This window comes from Trematosphaeria pertusa, assembly GCF_010094035.1.
Source record: "Trematosphaeria pertusa strain CBS 122368 unplaced genomic scaffold BU26scaffold_17, whole genome shotgun sequence".
Taxonomy (NCBI): domain Eukaryota; kingdom Fungi; phylum Ascomycota; class Dothideomycetes; order Pleosporales; family Trematosphaeriaceae; genus Trematosphaeria; species Trematosphaeria pertusa.
Window position 1 is genome coordinate 597,159 of NW_022987228.1, and position 19,780 is coordinate 616,938.

The 19,780-nt window shown below is 55.3% G+C and overlaps 6 protein-coding genes across 6 annotated transcripts; 4 read left to right on the plus strand and 2 right to left on the minus strand.

Moving 5' to 3' along the window:
• Positions 1 to 4,515: 4,515 nt before the first annotated feature.
• Positions 4,516 to 5,691, plus strand: BU26DRAFT_437082 (uncharacterized protein; the record flags this gene model as incomplete). The annotated part of the gene is made up of 1 exon (XM_033824209.1): positions 4,516 to 5,691. One exon carries the CDS (start codon positions 4,516 to 4,518, stop codon positions 5,689 to 5,691), a length of 1,176 nt encoding a protein of 391 aa, XP_033678424.1.
• A 2,470-nt stretch (positions 5,692 to 8,161) lies between these two features.
• Positions 8,162 to 10,251, plus strand: BU26DRAFT_570116 (uncharacterized protein; the record flags this gene model as incomplete). The annotated part of the gene is made up of 6 exons (XM_033833967.1): positions 8,162 to 8,221; positions 8,316 to 8,478; positions 8,653 to 8,932; positions 9,039 to 9,606; positions 9,659 to 9,713; positions 9,878 to 10,251. 6 exons carry the CDS (start codon positions 8,162 to 8,164, stop codon positions 10,249 to 10,251), a joined length of 1,500 nt encoding a protein of 499 aa, XP_033678425.1.
• Positions 10,252 to 12,100: 1,849 nt separating this feature from the next.
• BU26DRAFT_117539 (uncharacterized protein) lies at positions 12,101 to 12,981 on the minus strand. The gene has a single exon (XM_033819471.1). It carries the CDS (start codon positions 12,728 to 12,730, stop codon positions 12,194 to 12,196), a length of 537 nt encoding a protein of 178 aa, XP_033678426.1. The 5' UTR covers positions 12,731 to 12,981; the 3' UTR covers positions 12,101 to 12,193.
• A 118-nt stretch (positions 12,982 to 13,099) lies between these two features.
• Positions 13,100 to 16,730, plus strand: BU26DRAFT_523734 (uncharacterized protein). Its single transcript, XM_033830119.1, has 2 exons — positions 13,100 to 14,192; positions 14,629 to 16,730. The coding sequence occupies exons 1-2, from the start codon at positions 13,494 to 13,496 to the stop codon at positions 16,474 to 16,476; spliced, it is 2,547 nt and encodes an 848-aa protein (XP_033678427.1). The 5' UTR covers positions 13,100 to 13,493; the 3' UTR covers positions 16,477 to 16,730.
• Positions 16,669 to 17,556, minus strand: BU26DRAFT_523736 (uncharacterized protein). Its single transcript, XM_033830120.1, has 2 exons — positions 17,243 to 17,556; positions 16,669 to 17,196 (listed from the first exon to the last, which is right to left on the minus strand). The coding sequence occupies exons 1-2, from the start codon at positions 17,416 to 17,418 to the stop codon at positions 16,836 to 16,838; spliced, it is 537 nt and encodes a 178-aa protein (XP_033678428.1). The 5' UTR covers positions 17,419 to 17,556; the 3' UTR covers positions 16,669 to 16,835.
• Positions 17,557 to 17,702: 146 nt separating this feature from the next.
• Positions 17,703 to 19,732, plus strand: BU26DRAFT_570121 (uncharacterized protein; the record flags this gene model as incomplete). Its single annotated transcript, XM_033833968.1, has 4 exons — positions 17,703 to 17,719; positions 17,775 to 17,810; positions 17,863 to 18,097; positions 18,296 to 19,732. 4 exons carry the CDS (start codon positions 17,703 to 17,705, stop codon positions 19,730 to 19,732), a joined length of 1,725 nt encoding a protein of 574 aa, XP_033678429.1.
• Positions 19,733 to 19,780: the final 48 nt, after the last annotated feature.

Consider the following 19,780-nt stretch of genomic DNA (forward strand, 5'->3'; position numbering starts at 1 on the left):
AAGGGTCTTCTTTTAAGCTACATGTTCACTCGGCTCAAAACTTAGGCAAAAGTGAGCTTTCCAGCCGCTCCTCCTTTAGTACTCGTATGAGCTAAACAAGGAGACTGGGCAAACTGTTAGTGGTGACCCGGCCGTGGAGGTCTTTCATGGCCAAACTGAAAGCATAGCACCAATTTCAGCAATGGTGTAACTACCTCCTTTTGTGGCGTATGCTTCCTCCCCGCGCTTTCGTTATCCTCCGTTCTGCGTCCTCGTCCTCCAGCATCACACACACGATGCAGTCTCGACTCCCAGAATGGGACTCCCTCTCACGAACGGGTGCTAGCATACCCACCCACGTACCACGCTCCACGAAGAAGCGAAGCGCATTGGTGATGTATGGGTGAAAGCGGGAGAAAAGGTGCCACGGTTCACGGGAGCGGTGTGTCTGCGTGCAAAGGGGGTGGTAGTGAGGAAGTGGATAGGCTGGGTGGGAAGTGTGCGGGTAGATGCGGGGGTGGTGAAGTTCGTGAATGTGGGACAGTGATGATCGATTGACTATGCTTGGCGCGGTTGTAAGTAAGATAATTACGTTGGATGACGCGGTTGGATAGAGCAGTGCTCGGCCACGGATAGGTTTCTTTGTCAGAAAAGGCAAATGTGTGTGCATTACGGGGCGGGAGAGACATGGGATGAGGTATGTCGGCATGGACTCCTACGAGTGGTTCTATGGAAAGATGAGGCTAGCTACTGTAGCTACGCACGATAGTCTATGCTGTGATATACCTCGGTCGGAAGACTCGGCCGTATGAGCGTTCGCGTTAGGAGAGCGTCATTCGAACGAACTAGAGCATGCAGTGCGCGCCCCGACACTCAACAGCGATCATGCAAAGGGCTGCCGTGTGTTGTGCCCCAAAGAGCAGCGGAATGACCACTCGGAACCAAGCATCGGGTGAAGACATGTGTCGCCCTCAGCGTGAGCCGTTTGTGTACGAGGGTGATCAGCCCCGGAGGTTGTCTGCTTCTGCGCATGGTGCACGCACGAAAAGCGAATGCAATGGCGGATCGAAGGCCAAGATGATGAATGTAATTCATTGCACCCTCTGCCCCTCGAGAACGTCCTTTGCATAGCAACTTTAATCAACGCCCAACCACTACCCGTATACCGTCGTGCCACCTGCCTGAACCAAGCTCCATGAACTGATCTCCTCTCCTAAACGTCACCAAGCTAGAAAATCGCCTAACGAACCCTGCATGCACCCGCCCAACGTTCTGTCGATGCCAGACCGTTTAGGAAAGGAGCTCGTCCTACCCCTTCCCTATTCATCGACCTGCAGGTACACTGTGCAAGTTGGTGCGCTTTGCGGGGGAAGGCAAGTATTGGTGTGACAGCAGCGAACAAGACAGAACGGGCATGGGCGGCTGGGGCCGGTTGAAGCGGTGTGCATTTATCGAATGTGATGGGAAACGTGGGACAGCATGTTGGAGGGGAGGGGAGTCGTACAAGATCTACACATGGGTAAAGAGAGTTCGGATAGACGGGGCTGTATAGAAGAAGAGAATGTGGGGCTAGGGGACGCGCGAAAGGAAGCATTGTCGAGAAGAAGAGACAAGACTTATTGAAAGGTGTGAATTTGTGTTGCTAGAGATAAGAAGTGAAGAAACCGGCGTGGTAGGGTGGATTGATTGGCTGTGGATGTAGCGACTATTCAAAGCCGCAGGTAAATAGAAGATGCAGTATCGTAGATCCAACTTACCACGGTTGCACGCCCTCACATTAACAGCGTGTCTATCTCGCAGCCCAATCCCGTGACGAGATCTCGATAAGACGGTAATTGTGCCAGTATGAGATCTGGTCGCCTGCGACTAGGCAGGGTAGGGAGCGATTTGGACATGGGAATACCGCGTGCTGAAAATAGAGTCTTTACAATCTATATCCCGCCCAAGAGGTAAAATCGGTCCAACGCACGTAGATCGTTTTTGATTTCAAGTGGTCCCTATCCCGGTCGCTCGGTTGGTTGATTCTCAGGCCCACCGGTTCCATAGGCGGCGAACGTTTCTACGGCTGTCAAATTATCCACATCCGGACCACGGCTCTGGCCCGTCTCGTTTAGGACGCGTTCCTGACTATTGCCTGGGTGTGGGATAAAGGGAAGACGAGACGGACGTAGACGAGCAGAAGCGAGGCATAAGACAAACGTTAAGGAAACAACTTTGCATCAACGTCAACTCGACCTCCGTTCAGCGACGAGACACCATGATGCCCTTGCGCGCAGGAATCCGACGGCGGCTGGCCTGTCCTAGGGATATTGGCGGTCAAGCTGACGGGATGCTTGTGCTCGCATGCTGTTTCAGCGAGCGGAGTTGATGTCCGTAAGGTAGTTCCGCATAAGCAGGAAGGAGAAAACGGTTCGCAGTCTAATGGCATCGAGAAGACGATGGTAGGCGAAGCGGATGTGGTGCGAGCCGAGGCATGGCATTCTGCAATCTGCAACGGAGGGGTCTAGAAGTACGGCAGGGAGGGAGCATGTGCTCACGTGGGCGGATTCGAGGTTTGAGGAAAATTTCAGGAAGCATCGTGTGCATTCGCTTGCTCTATCTCCCGCGACCCCGCAGCGGAGCAGCCAGGCACAGTCGGTCTGTAGGTATAGAAATGGAAGTCTGCGGCGGCGGAGGATGCGGCGCAGGGGAACAGATTGGCTTGTGATCCGACGTACAGTAGGTGAACTGGGGCCGGTGCTGGTAGACTATATGAAATATTGCAGAGATGCACAGGAGCGGCGGCGGTAGAAACGGCACGTATTCATCTATCTCGCGCGCGTGGTTCTATCTTTACGCAGTGCGCAATCTGCCCTGGCAGGGAGAGATGCTAAGGGAGCGATGGGTGGATGAAAGAGTGATAGCGCAGGCGATCCTGGCGTTCTGGCTCTTTGGACAGGCCAACGCTGCCAACCACGTGGGAACGACGGCATGGCGGCTGATTTCTCAGGGTCGCCAGCCAGCGGAATCTGTTGGGCGTTGGCGGATTCGAGATGAGCTGGAGGCAGCTGTTGGTGTTGACGCTTGAGCTTCGAGTCCCGCAATGCAGCGGCGGAGGCGGTCAATGGAGAAACGGAACAGTTTCTGTCCTATCACGGGCGGGCAGCGGCCGTCTTGAGCGCGCTGAAACGGACGGCCATGAAGGGCGCCCCCGCCAATTTGCTGTGGTGCTGTTCCCGCGGTGCAGCGTTTCGAGGGGCTGCCGATGGCCGCCGCTTTGGGGGTGATCAGACTTGCCAGTGCAGTCGGCGCGCCAGCATGCAAAGGCGTGAAACACTGGAACGGTCCCCTAATGGCCCTTGGAGCGTCAGCGGCAGGCGGAGTGCTCATTGGCCGGCGACACGCGACGGCCCTTTATTGGCAATGGACGTGCAACGCTGCAGCATGCGCCCGCCGTCCTATCACGGCCGGCGCGCGGGCAGCTGAGCGGCGAACGGCCTCGACGGCGCGCCGCAGCCACGCTGGCCGAGTGGTGCTGACCGAGGCCAGCGTTTTGTCGCGTTCGCAGCCGGTGCAGAGGGCGAGGGCGCGCTGGCCGAGGGTGCAGGCCCGCGCAGTGGATGAAACGGCCAGGCGGGCCACGGCGGCCCCTCGTGCGGTGGTTGGCGTGTGGCGGCCGAGCGCTGCGACGCGGAGCCAGAGCCTGCCAGACAAGTGCTTCTGCTCGACCAAAAGCGTCCCAGCGCGTGCCGGAAAAGCCACGGCGAAGGGCCCTGGTCGCAGCGCATCCCGGGCCTGTGCCTCTCGCCTGCAAACCCCAGCACCGCCGTGCACTGTAGTCGACCCCGGCCGCGCTGGCGCAAACACTCCCAGACTCCTGCCACTTCGAACTGTCTGTCCCAGTCCGTGCTTTCCATTTTTATTCCCCTCCACGCCCGCGCCCGCAAGCCGCACCGCGCTCCTCTCACGGCCTCGTCTCATCCACCCCTCCACCCTCGTCCCTCTCCCCTCTCCTCTACCCACGCCCTCGTCTCTCTCCGCCGCCGCTTGAGCCGCACTGCTGCGCCCGCAGATCCGCCGCCCGCCTGCCCTCGCCGACGCCTGCTGTTACACCTGCCTCTAATATTGCTTAGCTGACTCCGTCCTTCGACACTTAGTGTAGCGGGCCCGTCCCAAGCACTCTGCGACACTCCTCTCATTACCTGCTCCAGTCCACGCACCCCAAACACCACCGCACCACCATGACGACGGCTGTCGCTGCCCCCCCGGTCCCCGCTCCACATGCTCCTGTCTCCGTCGACGGCGTTGGCTCCGCGAGAACATATGCCGCCATTGCGCCCTCTATTTCGTCACCTCACATCGTGACGCCCAACTCCAAGAGCTCCCGGCTGGTCAGCGAGAATGCTTCACCTACCTCCTCCAGTGATGGCTCCGCGCCCCAGCAAAGAGCGGAGGGAAAGCGCTCACCTCTTTCGTACGTCCTTGAGCGTCCACTCTCGTTCCTCTTCTTTCCGTCCCGCCTCCTCCAGTCCCACTACTTGTGCCTCCTCCTCCTCCATGTCCCCTCCCAGCCGTGATGCCATCTCTAACCGCACCTCGTCCAGCAGGTCACGCGGCCAGCCAGCACCCAAGATCGTGGTGAAGAAGGAGCCCTCGTCGCCCGACATGACCACCTCTCGACACCGACCCCGACGACTCGACCTGTCGACCAGCTCCAGCATTGTCCACTCCTCGGGCGCCCTCACTGCCCGGCCCTCGGGGCCCATGAGCTCTAGGGATTCCGCCTCGTTCCATGATGTCGGCCTCGCCTGCCTCTCGCCCGGCTTCCACACCAACGACCCCTCCATGCGCGAGCAGCTTCACAAGAGCTTGGATGTCAGAGAGAGACAAAGGCAGATCATCGAAGCACGCCAGAAGCACGGCAAGGGTGGCCCCGATGACGAGGGAGCCCGCACCGCAGACATGAGCCCGTTCGGACGGCCCATGAAGACGCCCAACACGTCGCGCAGGAAGGGACCACCTCCAGGTCTCTCCATTGCTCCTCCGTCCCACGCTCAGTTTGCGAATGAGCGAGTGATCCAGTCCGCACCGATTAACCAGTCGTTCACCGGTCTGCGCAACAACCTGCCGCCGTCTCGCCAGCTCGCCAATGGCCCGTCAAACCTGGCGCAAACGTCACATATCCACCACGTTCCCGCACAGCAAACGAACAACAGGCTCCCTCCAATCTCCGATGTGTTTCCCGAGCCGCTTGGCACTGCACGAAATCACTACAACAACAGCCCGGGTCACTCCTCGCACTCGAATCAGCAGCCCCCGCTACCGTCGCCTGGGTTTCCCCCACACCACCAGCAACCCCCGCAGACGTCGCGCCCCCGTGAGTACAAGTCTGCAGAGGAGGCCGTCCAAACTCTCTCCGGAGGCCGTGAGGATCTTCTGCCCCGCATTGTTCACTATGGAGGCCATCAACCCCCGACGCCGCCATCGCCTATGCCAAACAAGCATGCATCAGGAGCTTACCCCCCGAGTGCTGACCTCCACCGCAGCGGGAGCTCAAGGAGACGAGGCCGAGACGAGTACGAGCGTGACATGGGCACACCACCGCTTGGACGTCAACAGATGACACGAATCGGACCCTTCGGCGAGGGACGCGATAGCCCCGAGACCCAGCTCAAAAAGAAAGAGGAGTTCATTCAGCTTTGTTCAAGAGCATGGGACCTTTTCCACTCGTAATTCCTAGCCTCGGTCCCTCATGCAGTGCAGCTTTTCTGATGCGGCGGCCAGCTCAAAGGTGTGACACGGCGCGTTCTGGAGTTAGGGACGGGATAATTGATGTCCACGGGACACGGCTCTCGCTTGCGTTTACTATGTTTCGTTTCGTTTCTACGCAATTTTTCCGGATCTATTGCTTTGTCTTCTCACAAGATCCAGCCACATTCCCCCAATGTTCTCCCTTCTTACAGTTCACTATTCTCGTAACTTCTCGCACGCGCGCATCTTACTTCCTACCTATACCTCCCTCAAAAAGCGCCGGCAATCTAATAGGGCTCGAGCTACGGATATTCCCTTTTCTGATTCCCCCACTTTTTATTTTTCAACCTACAATTTCTATTCTTGCTTCTCTTACGTCCACCACACGCGAAGATGAAGGGATGGAAAGGATTGTTGTCCATGTTGCTCACGCGGTCACGATGCATGCGCTGGTTATGTTTGGATGCATTTTGCTGAAACATATCGAGTCTCATGCTATCTATGGATGGGGAACGTCAGGTTTTGGCACGCGACATTCTTCGTCCTGCGCCACTACCTTTTTATACGCTTTCTCACTCTCTTCTTCGGCGGGTTGGATGCATGTTTATATTACAACCTACTTTAACTAGGGTGGTGTCTATTTGTCTCGTTTGTTTATGGAGGAATCTATTGGAGGGCGGGTCGGTTGGAATGAAAGGCGGATTGTAGGGAGGCTGGGGGAAACCAGGCACGGTTACGGTGTCGCAGGGTTGTTTCGTGATGGACAAAAGGGGGATTCAGCGATTGCGCACCGCTTCTCCGCACTGCTGTTGGGTTGTACCGGTGACGCAGAGTTTCTACAGCTCGAAATTCAGATGTTCAACTTTCAAACCTAGCCTTCTCTGCCTGGGGTAACTGATCTACAGATCTTCGTGTTGTGCATCTCATTTGTGGATACGAGGCTGCGAGTGTCCCCTACTTGTGATCGCCCTTTTTTCCTTTCTTTGCCTGAAACATGGGGGCACGGATCGTCTTCAGTGTGAAACATTGGAGTGCCGCGCCAAGGGTCCTGAATTGCGGACTCACACGCACAAGGCTGTCCGTTCGTCCCTTGCTATTTCGAAATTTTCAAGCATACTATTTCGAAATATTGGGCTTGCAGGGGCGGCCTACTACCTGATAGCCGAACTCCGTTTGTATCCCTGGCCCGCCATCTTCAGCCTCAGTTAATTTTTTTTTTCGCCGAGGCTCGTATGTTCGAGGCGGAGACAGGATTGTTGCAACTCTCTACTGTAATACGGAGGTTACTTCTAAGCAGCGCACTGCACCGCCGCAGAAATCAATATTTGCACAGCCATAACGTATGTTTTCGGAGTACGAGTAGGTTAATCCGATTCCCCCCAACCCCCTTCAAGCGGTTCGGGCGGCATCCGTGCGGCTCTTACTGTGTGTGCACTTTACATCCTAATCCTTACACACTACTCCTACCTACGCTACGCTGTCAGATCTTACTCTTTGCCACATGGCACATGGGGCGCGCGTTTTCCGTTCGGGAAGCGAGGATGTCTGTCGTTGTGTTAGCGTGCTATTGTATGGACGGGGGTTCTATGTACCGGTGTTGGATTGGATTGGATTGCGCACGCGAGGTAGGCGTCGGTAAGCCGACTGAGTGCTGACATGTGCATGTGCATGTGCACATGTGTTTGGGGAGAGAATTTTTTCCTGGTTAGGGGATGGGTAGAGGGGGGGCTTATCCTTATCGGTTGGGATTGTGAGGATGGAGGGAGGGAGGATTGCCGGCTTATGCGCAGATGCAGATGCACGCGGTAAGGCTGACGAGGGAGGATGGGTAGAGGGGTGCCGGCGCCGAGGTTGAAATGGTGATTACGTTGGTGGGGAGGTAATCGATAATGCAGTGCGGTGGGAGGTCGCGAGGTGGGAAAGGGGGAGCCGAGGGGTACTTGGGTAGGCGTATGCGGTGGGATACCAAGGATCCGTTCTACGGTTGAGAAAGTGTTTGAGGGGATGAATGGGTTTGGGCGTAGCTTGAGGCTTGTTGGTCTCTTGATGATATCGGATATGGATCACTTCTGTTGTGGGGTGGCTGACTTCGAGGTTGGCTATTCGACGAGAAATTCGGCGCGCTCATCGCTCGTCTTTCGTCGTCTTCCGTCGCATCAAGGTCGACTCCTCGTTCTAGAAGTAGTTTGACGATCTCTCCGTTGCCGCTCGTAACCGTTCCACGAGAAGTCCCATAGCGCCGTAGAGGACTTGGGGGATGGCGCGTTCGTATCACAATCAACGTTAGAACCCACAAACGAGTAAACATTTATTCAGCTAGTTCGATTTTCTTTTGCCTAGGACCTTCACCGTCTTTGAGTTGTTTGTACTCGCATGGTGGCCAAGGTCACGTGCCTGCGCGTAATCTTGCCCCGCGTCGCGCTCACACGCTCGGGCCAAAACACTCCCAGCCATGGCGCGCGACGATGATTTATGCCAGTTTTCCGCTCTCCCAACGGAAATCAAAGCCAATGTCTTCGCCTATAAGTTGCGCTGCTTGCCACTTGCTTCTGCTAAACAACACGTTTTATGCTTTCTCGACGTTGGCGTACTAACAAGAAGAACAGATTCGTTCAACTTCAGATCGAAAGATTGTTTGCCTAGTCAACAAGGACTGGAAGAACAACATGGCGCCGATCCTTTGGACTACATTCCACACAGATCTTAAGCCGACCCGCGAAAAGACCCTGGACGTGCTGCTGCACCCAGATTGCGGAATACTACCCTTAGGTACGTACGTGAGGTCCCAGCATGAGCTCTAAAAGTCCACTCCCGAAAGCCTTCAACAGCTATGGAAGGCTAGGGCATGCTTAGATCTTGACTTCCCGCTCCTACTTCTGAAGTACCAGCTAATGTGTACCACCAACTGTGCAGTCCGTTGTTTAGACTTACGTAAAGGCAAAGATATTGCCTATGTAGACGAGAAGACCCCCGACGAACTGAAACTTCTGATCGCAGCACTGCCAAGCGGGCGTCTTATTGAGTACAGGAGCAATCTTGTCCTCGATAGTCTCACGTTCAAGCTGCTGCTACAGCATCATCCAAAACTCCAGAAGTTGAGGACATCCATGACGTTCCAGGATCCGCCTCACGGCTTCGAGCTTAGTCAGGCAAATTGGTTGGTAGCTCGCCTAACCGAGCTTAGATGTCTAGATGTGGATTGCGATGCAGCCGCCACCTCCTCGTATGCCAATTTCCAGTTTCTCATAGACAACGCGCCGAAGCTTCATCAGCTCAGCCTTTTCTCAACGAGACAGCTGCGAGATGTGGGAATAACGTTACCGGCCCAGGATGTTCAATCTCACCACTCTAAACTTACTGTTAATGGACTTCGGGAACCATCCGGAAGCTTTCTTGAGCCACATTGACGCTAGGAAGCTAGTGCAGCTTTGTATTTCACGGTGCCGAGCTATCAAGCCTTTTCTTGCAGGCCTAGCTACAGCATTTTCCAAGTCGACTGAGTCCCTTCCTGCGCTGAAAGATGTGGAGGTGGTTCTCAGGAAGGATGAGCCGGACGCGGAGGAGTCTGTCGAAGCTATCGAAAAGCTACTGCAATCTTTGCTTGGACTTCAGGCCCTATGGTTGGACACGTCTTGGTTCAGGGTGATCGACAAGGAGTGCTTCAATCGGCACCGCGCAACGTTGGTGCATATAGGTGTAAATACCGGAGAGGAACAAGTTGTGCAGCACTACTGCGCAGCCGATATCCATTCGATCGTCACCTCCTGCACGGAACTTAGGACTTTGGCGCTCAACCTCCCTCCTGTCGACCTTGGCTATATCAATTACCTCGGACAAGACTTCTCGTTGCGAGAGCCGGTCTCTGCAGATACTAAGTCCGAGCTGGAAACTGTCCTGGTAGGTGGATATTTGGTGGGCACAGGCAAAGATGATGCTGACTAGCTTGAAGGGGATAATATCCTCTCATCCGAAGCTGCGCGCCTTTCGAACCCTGTGTATGGAACGTACGTTGTGGTGCACATATGATAACCCCCAATTTCGTCTCTAAAAATCCACTCTCAACGGTCGTCGCCGTCTTGTTTCCAGACTAGCTCGCTTCCCCTTCGTTCCCCTAAAATTATACTTTCAGGCAAGTGCTAACGTGTAGCCCTCCCATAGCCTTTGGTAGACTACGGCATGGAAGAAGAGCCTATCGCCTATCCGCTCCACTCGATCTCCGATGAACTCGTCCCACGAACCAGTGCTATCATGCAGCACTTCGCTAATGAAGTGGTGCAATATTTGGGACGCCACGGATCGAAAATCCAACTTTTCTGTGTTGGTACTTTCTTAAGTCCTGCAGATCTGCCTTCCCGGGATAAGGATGGCCATAGGTGGCCTTACTACTTCTACCTCCGTAGGCGAATTATCGATAGGAGAGGCCAGGAACATAACGTAGCCCTGCCACTGCCGGATGCCGAGACGGAAATGCCGGATATGGGATTCATATACAACCAGTGGTGGAGATATACAATCTCGCCTCCGAAGGGAAATCACTCATAAGTCAGTTACAGAAGTTTGTCTCTTGCTCGATGCTGCATGGGCACTTCTTTTGCTCGGTATCTCCTTTAGTCTGACAAAGATTGTGTGGCCTTACTAAACAGTGTACAATGAATGCTCTACAACGGGTGACACCATACCGCGTTGCTTCATAGCATTAGAGCACGTCCATTTAGAAGCACCGTACCAATTTTCCCATGAAAGAAGTGGAAGCTCCGTCTTTTCCAGACTCACAGAGGACTGAAGACATTGAGAATGGCCCCGGCGGAAACGAGCTCCGTTATCAGTCTCCGGGATGCCCCGTCTTCGGCACACAGCCAGAGACACTGAGGATATATCCTGTCAAAGATCCTAAAGAAGCCTCCAAAACCTCGACTGCAATGTACCGACTCCCAATCGGCATGTCACCAAAATTCTACGTCGAGGGAGATGAGCTTGAGCATGATCTAGGTCATTACGCCAGTGTGGGAACAATTTTACCCCTACGCAGCAACCCCTGGAGCCTTTACAGCTCACATGTCTGAAGCTAGGGTTCATAGACCACAGCCCGCAATCGACGCCTGTACTTCCGTGGATTGACATGCTGAATCTTAGCGTAATAGATCTCTCCCAATACCAGCACATGATTCCCACGCCGACCGCTCTAAGCGGCTCCTTCTCTCGTAAGATCCCGCTCTGACGAAACTAGGCATAATTCTTCCCTGGGATAAGGCCCAGACTGTACACGCACTTGAAGGCCTTCTGCGGTCTTTTCTGGGCTGCATCAACTCTTTCTTGACATGTCCCGAGTCGATATGGTCGGCGTAGAGGACACCATACATCACGCACAGTTTCTAATAGCAGTACGCATAGGCAGCGGCCAAAGCTCCTACCTATCCAGTCTCTATCCTAGTCGACATATTGCAGTCGTACCGCAACCTCGAACAAATTGCCTTTAACCTCTTGTCAGGCGATCTGAGCCGCCGGGACGAATTCTGCTACAATGCGCTTCCCACGCGAAGCTCGACTGAATGTACTAGGCATGCTCCATAAGGTGCACACCCTTCAGATGGACGTGCCACAGATCGACTACGGAAAGAACACAAACCGGCCAAATTCCTATCTGGACCGTATTAGCGTATAGCACGCTCGTGCTACACAGGTCCTCATGCGGTATGTGGCACACTAGCGATGGGAACTTAAACTGTTTACGCTACGTCTTCAAAATAGTACATCCGCAACATAAGCTAAACGGGTATTAGTAGCCACACTATGCTTATCTTCGCGGGAAACCAGTTGATGGGTAGAGCATGGTGCCAGGGTCGGATACCTTCTTCTATTACTTTTAATCGTCAACGTGGCCGAGATTGCTAGGTGGTAACATGATTGCTAGCTGCTCCAGGTGCTAGCAGTTATCAATAATCTGTAACAGAGAAGAAAGAAGGTTAGCGGAGCTTCAGTAGAAAGAAAGCAAGGCGGGGAAGGGAAGGCACCAGCTATAAGAAACGGCAGTGGTCCCAGAAACATAATTCTTAAACAATTCGGGTGATGGAGCTAGCTCCGATACTGAACCACGAAGCACATACCTCTTGGACATCGGTGGCCGAATACCGATGAACTTCTCATCCGGAGACAGCTAAAGTTTGTACTGTAGCGCTGTGGCGGACCAGACATGCCTTTTCCGGAAGTCTAGAACCGCCCGTGTCGATGGAGATCTCTACAAGGCCAGTAACCACGTGAAGAAATACTTCGAGCGCCCTGACTTGTTCTTCGTCCATCATATTTCCTGCAGGATAGACGTGAAGCCTTTTCAAAGGTGGTCTATTCTTAGCTAGAAGTAGACCAAGTTGTTCGAGAAAAACCCTTATTCTTAGGCAGCGATTGATAGTCAAACTTTCGATCTCTGATGTGTCTAGAAGCCCAGGTAATGTGGATCTTCGATTCAATATGTCAAGTCGCTCGAGCACTAAGTTCTTGAGTTTGAGCTTTGCGGTGACCCGAGGATGTGGCTGGCCTTGGATAGGAGCGAACAGCCCTTTCCACTGAGCGCGGGTTCGGCCCCCGCCAGAAGCAGCTCATGCACTTTCTGGGCGCTGTTAAGCAATAATGCTGCTAGGTCGATAGCCTGAGTATATTCATCTTGGCGAGTTGGGAATCGAAGCCGCAAATCGTCGAGGCTTGCAAGTCGTGAGGTAAGCCAACCCGAGCGCTCGGATAGCCAGTGCGACGAAGACGTCATTGTAGGAAGTCCAGTAAAGGGTAGTGCCACAACCAGCGTCTTCAAATTCCCCTGATCGCGGAGCAGTTGATGAAAGTTGGCAAGGCGGATATCTCTACGGACCACAAAACTGTCTAGTTGATCGTGTCGTATCATGCCGAGGAAAAGGCTGAGGATGTAGTCGAAATCCGGGGTCTTGTTACCACTCCTATTATCCAGATTTCGGACGTAACGAATGACATCTGCGTGGACGAGGTCATTGATCAACCGTGACCTACTATCCATGAAGTCGGATTTTAAGGTCGCCTATATCTAGGGTGCTACCAAATCGTTCCACGCACGCCGATCCTCCTGGACATGGCTTGTCGCATAGATGGCGTATCCTGTGATATACGCGGGCCTGTATTTCGAAGGCGACCGAGTCCTGGGGGGCTGAAGACCAGCTGTAGCGGCATCATATGTGCTATTCGTAGAGCAATAGTGCTCAGGAGCAGCCAGTTAGCGACGGCGAGGGATATAAGCGGCGTCCGGACAGCCAACGGGTGCATGGAGGTTGGAGAGGAGATCCAAAAATAGACGCGATCCCTGCCGGGCTTGGCTCCCTCCCGGCGGCTTAAGTGCGCAAAATGCCCCGAAAGAGCAAGCACGATCCATCGCACCCTCGCCGAACGACCGCAAATTATCGCGGCGCGCACCTCGTCCATCGCATCCGCAGAGCGCGTCCCTGCGTTTCCGTTTCGAACGCCTCGAGGCCCCTCGTCCGCGACGATCGCCCCGAGCGACCGCGCCGCGCGCATCGCATTGCACTGTCGCGCTGGTCGCGACCTGCCATCTGGCGTTGCGCCGCCAGCGTCTGCTCCAGCAGCCGCCCGCTGTAGAGACCCTCTCGACGATAATGCGACTCCGCTGATCGCAGCCTATCGTTTCCGTTCTTTGGACACTCTCGACAGTCTGCTATTGCACTTGGCGCGGGCACTGTATCTGGAGCTTCCATGGCTTGCTGACAGTCTCGGGCCCAGCGCAAATTGCCGTCATCTCGTCCAGAATCATGCAAGTCGACTTCGGCGGCCCAGAGTCGGAACATAATCTACATCTTGCACCCCACGGCCACTTCGACCATCCGGCGAGTCACGGCAGCCCGGCCTTTTCGCCCTTTCGGCATCCTGCTGTACCAGCAATTGATCCGAGCCTCGAGCATAGCGCTGGTGCCAACCGTAATGGCCACGCCCCGATGTCTTCGGTCCACCAGTCCCAAAACCACCTCCTCCAACCCGACAATGCCTCCATCAACAGCGGCCACCTCTCCCACGGATTCTATGGCGATATGTCGCGCACCTCGCAGACGCCCTCGACCCCCTCCAATGCCTCCCCGCGCTTCTCAGCCATGTCGCCCTCGAGCCAGTCGAAGCAGATAGCGTCCGGCTATGTCCCTACCGACCGCTCCGCGCCCTCCCGCGATGTATCCGACGACACGATTGACGACGCCTACGCGACCTTCATCCTGTACTGCAATCCCAACTTTCCGACCGCTACCGACACTTCCGAGCTGACCCAGCTATTCCGCACACCCCCAAAGAGCGACGGGCAAGCATTCAGCACGTGGGTGCTGTTCGAGCTGATACGGAAGTTTGATTCGAAGGAGATCAAGACGTGGACGCAGCTGGCGTTGGACCTCGGCGTGCAACCGCCAGACACGGATAAGGGCCAAAGTACGCAAAAGGTGCAGCAATACTCGGTCAGGCTTAAGGTGAGATATAGCTCAATTTATTGCAAGCATTCCATTCCGTCCCGCCTCATTCCGTACGGCCCTGGCTTGTGTTCCCTTCCATGCCTTGCGAGGAATCTTCAACTTCAGGCTGTACGCCTGTTAGCTTCGCAAAATCTTATCTTCCGCGCAACTTCTGTATGCCGCTGATCGACAGCCGGTCATTGCCGAATATGGAAGCAATTGGCCAGCCATACAACCACAGCGCAAAATCTAGTCCTACGCCGGAAGCCTATGGTCTTGTACGCCTGATGCCTTTCCTGACCAACCGTGGACTTGCAGATCATTTTCTTAGTTGTACTAAAATCCGGAGCATACAACAATCGCCTTTAGAGATCGTGTTTTTTCTTCTGTCGAGGCCAACACCCTCGTTACCCTGCATCACCGAACTATTAGTGTCATATGCTAATGTTACTAGCGATGGATGCGAGCCATGCACATCGATGCTTTTTTCGAATATCTCTTGGGTAAACAGCATCCATATTACATGCAAATACCCCCGCCCCATAACCCCTTCCCGGAAAATGGTCGCGATGGAGTCCCGCTAGAGGAAGACCTAGCAATAAGAGCTCTCGATCCCAAGTTCCGACCCAAACGCGGGCGTCGGAAGGCTGATGACGGGGAAGACGAGATGGAGTTGATTGATAACACGCCACCGCGTAAACGTCCGCAACTGGATACATCAATTCCTTTCGGAAACGTACTGCAGCCTCAATCCGCGTATCCCAATAGCGCTCACCCAGACAACATGGAGGGCTTTCTAGGCGCACATGACCCTTGGACAGGATCGGCCATGACGCCTTCTTCGGCCATGACGGCTGCATCAGCGCCTGGAAGGATAAATCCGTCCAAGAATTTGACCCCTTACTCGGCCTCGCCCATGTCAGGACAGCATATTCGCTGGCGGCTCAATACGCAGGACAACCCAACGACGCCTCATCCCCTATCTGCCATTACCCCGCAATCCGCGCATCCTGATTTCTTCGACGAACCACAATCAGCAATAACACCTTCCAGCTCAAAACCTCGTTCACGCCGGCGCCACGGTCCCGCGGTATCGTCCGCGTGGCCTAGCAACAACACTTCGTCGACGGGTAAGCTACGCGGCAGACCTCCGAGCAACCGTTCCGTGCGCGATGGTCCCTTCGTCACCTTCCCTGCAAATCCTAGAATGAAAGAGGGGCCAACGATAGATGTGAATAGAAATCCTGGGAACCTTACGCCAATTGTGGAAAGAGCCCATTCGGATCCTCCAGTACCAGAGCACCACTTCCGCTTCCCTCCTACTCCGGCCTCGGCTGTGTCGCCCACGTCCATGGAAACACAACTGCAAAGTGGCTCACAAAGGGGACATCGACTGAGTCTCCAGGTGCCCCCAAATGTTGGCAATCCGATACGGCTGGCGACACCCACCGTGCTTGTAACCGGAGAGCAAGATGCTACGCCAAGTACCGGCTTGGCACCCTCTGCAATTAGTGCCGACTCTGGTCGCACCTCTCCCGGATACTTTGAGAGCAATAACGACCCACCACAGCAACCGCACGGCACGCCTGCGCAGACGCCAGCTCAATCACAGGCTTCGCCGCGAGCTCAACCTCAGCCAACTACGTTGGCACCTTCCCTCCCGGCCTTGCCTTCCGAAGCCCTCAATCGAGCACTGGTAGCTGAGCTGATCCGCGCCCCTCTCTCAGGCCGGCGCAAACGGCTGCGGGGTACAGAGGCCAAGAATCTCGCAGCGTCCATATTGCAACCGCTGTATACCAAGTCCACCGCTGGACCTGCATCGCCCGCGAAAGTCATGAGTGACCAGATGCTTAGCATTGCCATTAGCAGCTGCTTGGGGATCACATCTGCTGTAGGTTTAGGGAGAGGAGGACCGAATGGGGGCGTAAGAAGGGTGGAGTGCGTGAGGTTCAGAGTTGGTGGAGATGGGTATGAAAGCCCCATCGACGAGGATGATGAGGATGCAGAGGGGCTCCATGAGGGCGGAAGCATCCGAGAAACATTTGACGTATACTTCGGCGTTTCATTCGGCGGCCTCAATGGCGAGTGGACTGCGAAGGGCCTTCTGGCTACTTCGACTGGGGACGGAAACAGCGGCGCTCCGTCTGGAGCGACAGGCAAAGGAGAGCAAGAGAGACAGGACCCGACTCCCAATACCGTGGCAGCCTGGAAGACCAAGTTTCTCGATGCTCAACGGAAGCTTTGGGAAAGTCAAGAGGAGGCTAGGACCTTGAAAGAGAAGATCCTTGAGGCAGTTTTGTAGCGTTTCGCATGGGTATTCTGGCGCCATGCTTATGGATCAAGAGGTGGAGTTCTGGACGTTTGTATAAAAGTATGCATGCTGGCCTGGTATCTTACAGGGACGGGAACTGGCGGTGCTTCGGCGCTGTTGTTAGATTGCTAATGAGCATCTTTTGCATATACCCTGGTGGTTTGGGGACGATTTTGGCACATTTATAACTTTGAGGATACCCTTGCCATGTTCATTATTCGTTAGGCTTTCGGACGGAATTCTAGGTTATATACATAAATGTTCTTCTAAGTCTGTCCGATCTTGAACTACGGATATCAAACGGAAAGGGCCAGCGTGGCCATCGGAAAAGGTCGCACAATTGGAACCCGTCATGCCGTCATTCCTTGGCCGGCTGCTTCAGCCGACGTGGCCGTGTCCTTCTCCCATGGCTTCTTCCGCCTCGACTGTGTAGGCTGCGAGCTCTGCCCTGTCAAGACAGTATTCGGTATCTCCTTGATGCCAGGAATAGGTTGTCCCGTCGTCACCAACTCTACAATGTGTGCGAAAGAAGTAGGATATGGAGCAGGTGGCTCATTTGGGTTCGATGGTGGGACTGGCAGTATGCCACCAGCGGTGTCGGTGCTTGCTGGAGCTGAGGAAGCTGGCACGCTGTTCGGTACAGGCGGGGGTCGGCCTCGCGCATTTCGGTATGCCTTGTACGCATCAAAATCAATGTTTATGATGAATTTTCTGCAGCAATCAATACACGCTCAAGTCTTACAGCGGCATTATATACCTAGCATAGTAGAAGCATCGTGCCCGCAGCGTCAGCTCAGCCGCCTGTTCAGGCGTGCTGTTGCTGCCCAGAATGGCGCTCAGGCCGGACTGGAACTCGACATCGTCGTCCCAATTGTAATTCTCGAGCGCTTCGTAGACATCGTTCAGTCCGTCGGCTGGTCCAGCGACGCTCATGGCGAAGGGTGAGGGTGACGCATGAGTGTGCAAGCGCTGGAAGGTGCAGTTGAGCCGCGGATAGATCGACGGAAATCCCGAAGTGCTGCCGAAGCTGCCCAGCTGCTCTTTCGCGAAGCACGTCCGCTGCCTCTTTCCAACCCACCAACCTCCTCCCACAAGCACGCCTCACTCTCACTCTCCCCATACCTTTACCTCGACAGCCACACACTCTCATCCTCCTTCCTTCTCTCCATATACTTCTCTCCAACCCGCACTCCCACACTCGTCTCCACCACGCCACAATGTCCGAATTCATAGGGTCCGTCCCAGTCCGGTCCGTCGACCTCGAGCTCCAGCTGACGTACACCGCGCAGGTCCCGCATATCCCTTATCTCGAAAAGCGATATCCGGTCAGTCTGCGCCCATTGAGAACGGCTTTCCACGCATACTGAACGGCAGCAGATACGTCGGAACGCTCGTTGAAATCAACTCAGAACAGTCAACAGTCTCCCTCGACAATGTACGCTCATTCGGTACCGAAGGCCGTCGCGGCGGCAAGGACGAGTTCGGCCCCTCAGACGCCACCTACGAACAGATTGTCTTCCGCGGCAGCGACGTGAAGGACTTGCGCATCGAGGAGACGCCCAAGGAGAAGCCCGCACCGCCGCCCATGCCCCAGGACCCGGCCATCATTGGAGTAAGTGCCTCTTAAAACACCTTTGCTATTTGGGGTTCGGTGATGTAACACTCCGGATGTAAAATTTCTATACCACCGAGAGCGCAAAAACCGTGTGGATATTTCCGTTGCCTTCCTTCTGAGAATCCTTATATCCTGCTACTCGATTTTCAAGCTCATAAGAGAAGCTTTGCTAACGCGGCATATTGGATTAAACAGGTCCAGCAGTCTCAGCGCCAAGAGAGCGCTCAGACTGCACCTCCCCGTCAACAAGAACCGCCGAACTTCCCTCAGCCCAGCGGGTTCCCGCCTGGCGGATACCCTGGATTTGGCCCACCTGGTGCGCCTTATCAGAACCGCTTCGGACCGCCAGCTGGATTTCCTGGCGCACCTGGTCCCTTTCCCCCAAGTGGACCTGGTGGTTTCGGTATGCCCGCCCCGTACGGACCGCCGCCGGGAGGATGGTACCCTCCTGGCCAAGGATTCAATCAACCTCCCGGACCATTTTCGCCCCCAATGCCAATTGGTCCACCCGGACAGCAGAACCAACCCCAGAATCAGAATCAGCCCCCAACCGGCCCCAAAGGTGCCGCTCCAATTGGCCCCCTACTGAGTAAAGAGGAGAAGCCGAATGCCCAGCCGAAGGTTGCTGAAGCAGACGGCGCAGCTAAACCCTCCGAGCTCAAGACAGGCGCAAAACCATCAGGAACCACGCCAACACCAGCTGCGGCGGTGAAACAGCCTCCCCCACCGCCTAACCAATCGAAGCCTGATGTCGCGGCTGCCCTTGCACCTCCCACCACACACCCAACGCAATCCGCAGGAGCCCCAAGGACTGCACCAACCGGACCGAAGGGCGGCCGTATAGTTCCCGCCGTCCCACTTCCTAGCCCTCGCATGAACAAGACCACTCCGACCACCCAACCGCCAGCCGCAGCAGCCGCAGCAGTCGCGCAGCCAGCGCCAGCAGCCGCAAACACAGGCCAGCAGTACCAGAACGCGACGCAGGCGGCGACAGCAGCTGTTGCCGCCGCTATGGCGAAACTGGATCTCGCGCAGGGTAAGGCTCCAGCCCAACCGCTTAATGCCAATCTCCAGAAGCGAATAGACGAGATGCGGGATGACCAGGCCCGACGGGGAGGCCACCGTGGAGGTCGAGGCGGACGAGGTGGTAGGGGTGGTCATCATCCAAAAATGGAGGTTCCAACAACCGACTTTGACTTTGAGTCCGCAAATGCCAAGTTCAGCAAGCAGGATCTTGTCAAGGAGGCCATTGCGTCTGGATCTCCCCTAGGTGAAGGTGTCGCTCCTCCAACGGCTGAGCTTGGGGCCAACGGCCATGCCAATGCAGAAGGAGATGATGTCATCATTCCTCCCGCTGGCGCATATAACAGGAAGGCCAGCTTCTTCGACAATATCTCAAGTGAGCTGAAGGATAGGGAAGAGGCGGCAAACCGGCGAGGCCAGGAGTTCAGGACCGAGGAGCGACGGAAGAACATGGAGACGTTCGGTCAGGGCAGCGTCGATGGCTTCCGTGGTGGCTACCGAGGCCGGGGCCGTGGCCGTGGACGCGGTCGAGGCTTCGGCTATCGCGGTCGTGGAGTGCCTCGCGGTCGCGGTGGTGGCACCCAATTTGGGGAGCAGACAGCTGCTTAGATGAGCGTATCATAAGATACCATGTCAGGGGCAAAGGATGAGGGCACT